This window comes from Triticum aestivum, chromosome 4B (genome assembly GCF_018294505.1).
Source record: "Triticum aestivum cultivar Chinese Spring chromosome 4B, IWGSC CS RefSeq v2.1, whole genome shotgun sequence".
In the NCBI taxonomy this organism is placed as follows: domain Eukaryota; kingdom Viridiplantae; phylum Streptophyta; class Magnoliopsida; order Poales; family Poaceae; genus Triticum; species Triticum aestivum.
Genome location: NC_057804.1, coordinates 17,372,915 through 17,378,685, shown reverse-complemented (window position 1 = coordinate 17,378,685; position 5,771 = coordinate 17,372,915). Strand labels below are relative to the sequence as shown.

At 47.1% G+C, this 5,771-nt stretch overlaps 1 protein-coding gene across 1 annotated transcript; it reads left to right on the top strand.

The window, feature by feature from the left end:
- The first annotated feature begins 4,104 nt into the window (after positions 1–4,104).
- Positions 4,105–5,380, top strand: LOC123094230 (EPIDERMAL PATTERNING FACTOR-like protein 2). The gene is made up of 2 exons (XM_044516283.1): positions 4,105–4,384; positions 4,507–5,380. The coding sequence occupies exons 1-2, from the start codon at positions 4,295–4,297 to the stop codon at positions 4,786–4,788; spliced, it is 372 nt and encodes a 123-aa protein (XP_044372218.1). The 5' UTR covers positions 4,105–4,294; the 3' UTR covers positions 4,789–5,380.
- Positions 5,381–5,771: the final 391 nt, after the last annotated feature.

The window sequence follows — 5,771 nt, the reverse complement described above, 5'->3', positions numbered from 1 at the left end:
CCCTTCCAATGTCTTCATGATCATCAGAACCGCAGTCAGATTCTTCTTCAGATGAGGAAACAACTTTTGCCTTCAAAGCACGAGTTCGGCCATAGTTGGGGCCATAGATATCTCTTTTCTCAGAAAGCTGGAACTCATGTGTGTTGAGCCTCTCAAGTATATCAGACGGATCGAGAGTCTTGAAGTCAGGACGTTCTTGTATCATGAGGGCAAGGGTGTCAAAGGAGCTGTCAAGAGATCTCAGCAGCATCTTGACGATTTCATGCTTAGTGATCTCAGTGGCGCCGAGAGCCTGAAGCTCATTCGTGATGTCGGTGAGGCGATCAAACGTGAGCTGGACATTTTCATTGTCATTTCTCTTGAAGCGGTTGAAGAGATTGCAAAGAACACTGATCCTCTGGTCTCTCCGTGTAGAGACGCCTTTGTTGACCTTGGATAGCCAGTCCCAGACTAGCTTTGACGTTTCCAGAGCACTCACACGGCCATACTGTCCTTTGGTCAGAAGACCACAGATGATGTTCTTTGCAGTCGAGTCCAGTTGAATGAACTTCTTGACATCAGCAGGGGTGACACCTTCACCAGTTTTTGGAACGCCGTTCTTGACGACATACCAGAGGTCGACATCAATGGCTTCAAGATGCATGCGCATCTAATTCTTCCAGTAGGGATATTCAGTTCCATCGAACACGGGGCAAGCAGCGGAGACTTTGATTATCCCTGCAGTCGACATAGCTAAACTCCAGGTGGTTAAACCGAATCACACAGAACAAGGAAGTACCTTGCTTTGATACCAATTGAAAGTGCTAGTTATCGACTAGAGGGGGGGTGAATAGGCGATTTTTATCAAAGTCTTCAAAACGTGGAAGTTTCAAAGACAAACAATAGAAATAACCTAATTGATATGCAGCGGAAGATAAACTACAACAAGCAAGCCGTAGTCAAGTATGCAATAAAGTGAACATACAAGGACTATTAGCAGCTAGGTAGTAAGGATCAGGATGGAAGATAGTACGAAGCCAATCAACGATAGTAGTCAAGCAATGAAGTCAAACAGATAAGACAAATAAGCAATGACTTCACGAAGACATACTCAAAGTAAAGGAGGGAAGAGATAGAACCAATCACTTGTTGAAGACACATGATTTGTTGGACCAGTTCCAGTTGCTGTGACAACTGTACGTCTGGTTAGGGAGGCTGAGATTCAACTCAGAAGACCGCGTCTTCACCTTATTCCCCTTGAGATAAGGACACACAGTCCCCGCCCAATCACTCTGGTAAGTCTTCAAGGTAGACTTCCGAACCTTCACAGACTTCGTTCACCGGCAATCCACAATGACTCTTGGATGCTCAGAACGCGACGCCTAACCGGCTGGAGGATACACAGTCCTCAAGTGTAATAAGTCTTCAGGTCACACAGATAGAAAGACTTCAGTGATGCCTAACACTCTTTGGCTCTGGGTGTCTGGGCTTTGTCCTCGCAAGGATTTCTCTCTCAAAGGCTTCGAGGTGGGTTGCTCTCAAAACGACGAAAGCCGTAAACTAACTCTGAGCAGTCACCATTTATGGTGTAGGGGGTGGGCTATTTATAGCCACAAGGCAACCCGACCTAATATGTCCGAAATGACCCTGGGTCACTATGGAACTGACACGTGTTCCAACGGTCAGATTTCAAACACACACGGCAACTTTACTTGGGCTACAAGCAAAGCTGACTCATCCAGTTCTGGATAAGATTTGCTCTCATTGTCTTTGCTCGAAGACATAGGATTTGGGTTGAGCATCACTTCAGTCACTCTGACTTTGTTCACTTGGACCCCACTTAACAGTATGGTGGTTTCTATGACTCAACAAAGAAGAAAAGGAAACCCTACTACGTATCCCTTGAGCCCTTCGAAGTTGCCCTTCAAGAACTCAAATCCACCGTGCGCTGGCCCCACGGTGGGCGCCAACTGTCGTAGAATTGTCACGTCAAATGTCCTCGTGAAAGGACTTAGTTGTGGAGCCATCAGAACTAGGAAGCTTGAAGGGGTTAATCGGGACAAAGGACACGAGGGGTTTTATACTAGTTCGGCCCCTTACGGTGAAGGTAAGGCCTACATCTAGTTGGGTTGGTATTGATGTTTTGATGACCAGGGAGCGAGATACGCTATGCCTGGCTCTCGATGAGTTGTTTCTTGCCCTAAGCCGCCAGCGGGTCGTCCCCTTATATACACGGGTGGACGCCCTGCGGCTTACAGAGTCCCGGCCGGCTTATAAACAATGTCTGGCTCGGTGACTAGTTAAGTCTACCTTATGATACAAGTAATATTATTATAGCGGTTTATTACAACGGGCCGTAAGTCGCCTGTGGGCCTTAAGCTTCCTATGAACCGCCATCTTCATGCCTTGGTCTTGGGCTTCTTTCTGGTGAATCCTCTTTGCATAACCCGGCCCCTCCTGGGCGGCTTACACAAATAGTTATATCCCCAACAGTATCAATAGTTTAAGTGACAACAGAAGAATTATTTCCCATGTCAACTCAATGTCAAGCAAAATTATTGAAGTGCCTTGGAGCAACCTGTATGATCTAGTCTATCCTATATTTTTTTAATGACATGTAGTTTTTAATCAAAATTGACAACATAAGAGATACAATGCTTCAAACTATAGAATAACTAACACAATAAGCAGCCACTAGAATTTAGCACCCATCCACAAGATCAGATGACAAGTAGCGGATTTAGTAGTGTTCGATCCGTCGAAAGGAACTCCAACACCGACAGGATGAAGACAATAAATCACCGGCAAGCCATGTGATCACTGTGCACCTTGAGGACCTAGGAGAGTCATGGCTACAGTTGAAGGGCTTCTCCAAAAGGGACGCATGCGGTAAGGGAATGATGCGCAAGCGCCACCATGGCCAGGTCCAACAATTGAAGGCCAAATGGTGGGTTTTCACTCCGGATATCAAGTCTCAGCAAACTTTGAGCAATTCATGCGCTAAGTTAATGGTGCACAGAACATCGCCATTGTGAAGTATAGGAAACTAAGGTCACACCTATAGGTTTCACCCCGAAACTCGAGACCAGGTAATTGAAGCACCCAATAAAAGTCATCATTTATTGTCCCTTCCACTTTCCACAGTCATTGCAGCTACATACGCACAAGAGACGCTCATCACATCACAAAGTCTTTGAAAGGGAGGAAGGACAACGACATTGCAAAAATCCCGAGTCCGGGACACTCCAGAGGCCCCCGCACCATCCTCACAAGTGGCACCCGATGGCTGATCTACATTGGACGATAGCAGCACGCGCCACCACTAGCTCTGCCACCATCGCCTATGGCAGCAAATCATATCAACGTTAAAGTTTATTATAGGAACCCTATCATCCAAAATTTAGATCTTTTTTTCTTTCTAAAATTTCCTTTTTACATTGCTATGCGACATAACAAGGGCAATCTTACCTCCCACATGTTTTAATTTATAGTTTAATCGTGTCTTTCAGGACTTATGTGTTTTTCCTATTCCTACGAATCAAGCACATAAATTTCTATATTAATGTGTTCTCATAATCATCTACTCCCTCTTGTCTTTTTACTCCGCATATTAGATTTGTGTCAAATCAAACTTTACAAAAATTGACCGAATTTATATTAAAAATATCAAAGTCTACAAAACTAAATATATATACTATAAAACTACACTTCATAACGAATCTAACAGTATTAATTTTGTATTGTGAATGTGATATTGTTTTTATAAGTTTGATCAAAGGAGAAATACTTTGACTCCGGACAAGACTTATGTGCAGACTAAAAATGACCGGATGAAGTATTTTGCACATATTTAATTAATCCCATCATAATTCTTTTCTTTCCCAGAAGTCGTGTCAAGATCTGTTGGTAACGGCGCCCGTAGCCCAAACCGTAGAACAATTGCTCTACTGTATTTTCTGTTAACATACACGATACACCCGTAGATTCATTGGACAAGCATTCATTCATGCACTACGCACTGTATAGTCTGTAGTACTAGTGCACGCCGGAAGCTAGCAATCCGCCAAAAGGGGAGCCGCCCGGCTGTTTTGTATCACCTGCCCGTCCTCTTCCTCTGCGAATCTATCCTACACCCGCGGATAAAACGCCCGCACGCGCAACGCCACCGCGAGAGAGCCTGAGACCATCAGCCGGTCGCCAACTTTTGCCTTTCCTCGCCCATCATCACCACCTCCGTCGCCCCTCCCTCGCCTTTCCATTCCCTTCGCCGCCGCTAGCCTTTTCGCTTCCAAGCTTCCATTCCGTCCATCATCAGATGGGCCACCTTCTCCTGCTCCTCCTGGCCCTCCTCCTCGCTTCCACCCGCGCCGCCGCCTTCCACGCCAGCGCCGCCGCCTTCGCCGAGGTACGTACGTCCGCCCGCCAGCGCGCGTGGTCACCACGCCGCAGTTCACTTCACTTCGTCGCTTGCGATGCGGTTGGAGTTCTGATCCTGTTCCTGCCTCCTCGCCCTCTGTCTGTCTGCAGGACAAGGGCATTGCCGGGATCAGGGGCGTGATAGGGTCGAGGCCGCCGAGCTGCGCGGGGAGGTGCAGGTCCTGCGGGCACTGCGAGGCCGTCCAGGTGCCCATTTCTCCACAGGAGCTGCAGAAGAGGAAAAAGAAGAAGGAGCTTGGGCGCCATGGCAGCCGGGCTGCTGAAGCCGGTGGTGGTGGTAGGAGAGCAATGCCGTCCTCCTACGACGACCACTCCAACTACAAGCCGTTGAGCTGGAGGTGCAAGTGCGGGCGCTTGATACTGACCCCATGAACTGCATGATATAGTATATATAGTGATCTTTTGGGGTTTTCTTGGTGGGTCTTGTTTGACTTTCTTGTGCCACTGGGGGTGGTCGTCGGTCCTTTTGTCTGTCTGGTTGGTTCATGTTGACCGTGGATGATGAAATCTTGAGGAACTCGGCGTCATTGGTTCTTGTCCCGTTCTTGTTTCAAGATATACGTAGAGGACTAATCAGTCCCTAATACTACCAGCTACTCCTAGTAGTTAATTAGTTTTTTGTAAAGGTTCCCGACGAGTTTGCCGTGTTGATCATGCAAATCAGACGTCAGGGAACTGGCCGGTTTGCCTATTTTGCTGTAAGCTTTGCCATGCTCTCATTCTAGCTGGGGTTTACGTGCTGTAGTAATTTGTTTCTGGGTTTAGCTTACTACCGTCTTTGGGACTTTGATACGACTCTGTATACCGGACAAGACATGTCTTAGTACTGCTATAGTAGTATCATCCTACCCAATGGATCCCTTGTTTCTCGGTGGAGTGAATTCTTTGATCTAGATCCTACCTACGTACAATCCCGCTATAGGCCTTGGAAACGGCTGAAAGTAGGGGAGGCATTTATTTAGTTAGCAGCCGTTCCTTGGAAATGTCAGTGCGTTAGCATAGGGGGACAAGTCTTGGTTCTTCCTCCTGTCATGCATGCATGTTTAGTCACACGGACACGCCACAGCTACTAGCCCCCAACATGAGTTGTCCTGTCAAAATTGAAAGCTCCTTCTTTCCAGCTGCAGCACACAACGGCCAAAATGTGCAAACTGCTGCTGCTGCTGCTGCTATGCCACAACTGAGATTGCAAGCAAGTGCAGCACTGCACACACACACACACACACACACACAGATAGAGAGGAAGAGAGCTGCAGAGAGATGTTGAGAGAGGGAGAGAGAGAGAGAGAGAGAGAGAGAGAGAGAGAGGCGCAGAGAGAGCATGTGTGGAGACGCAGGGAAGGAAGGAAGGAAAG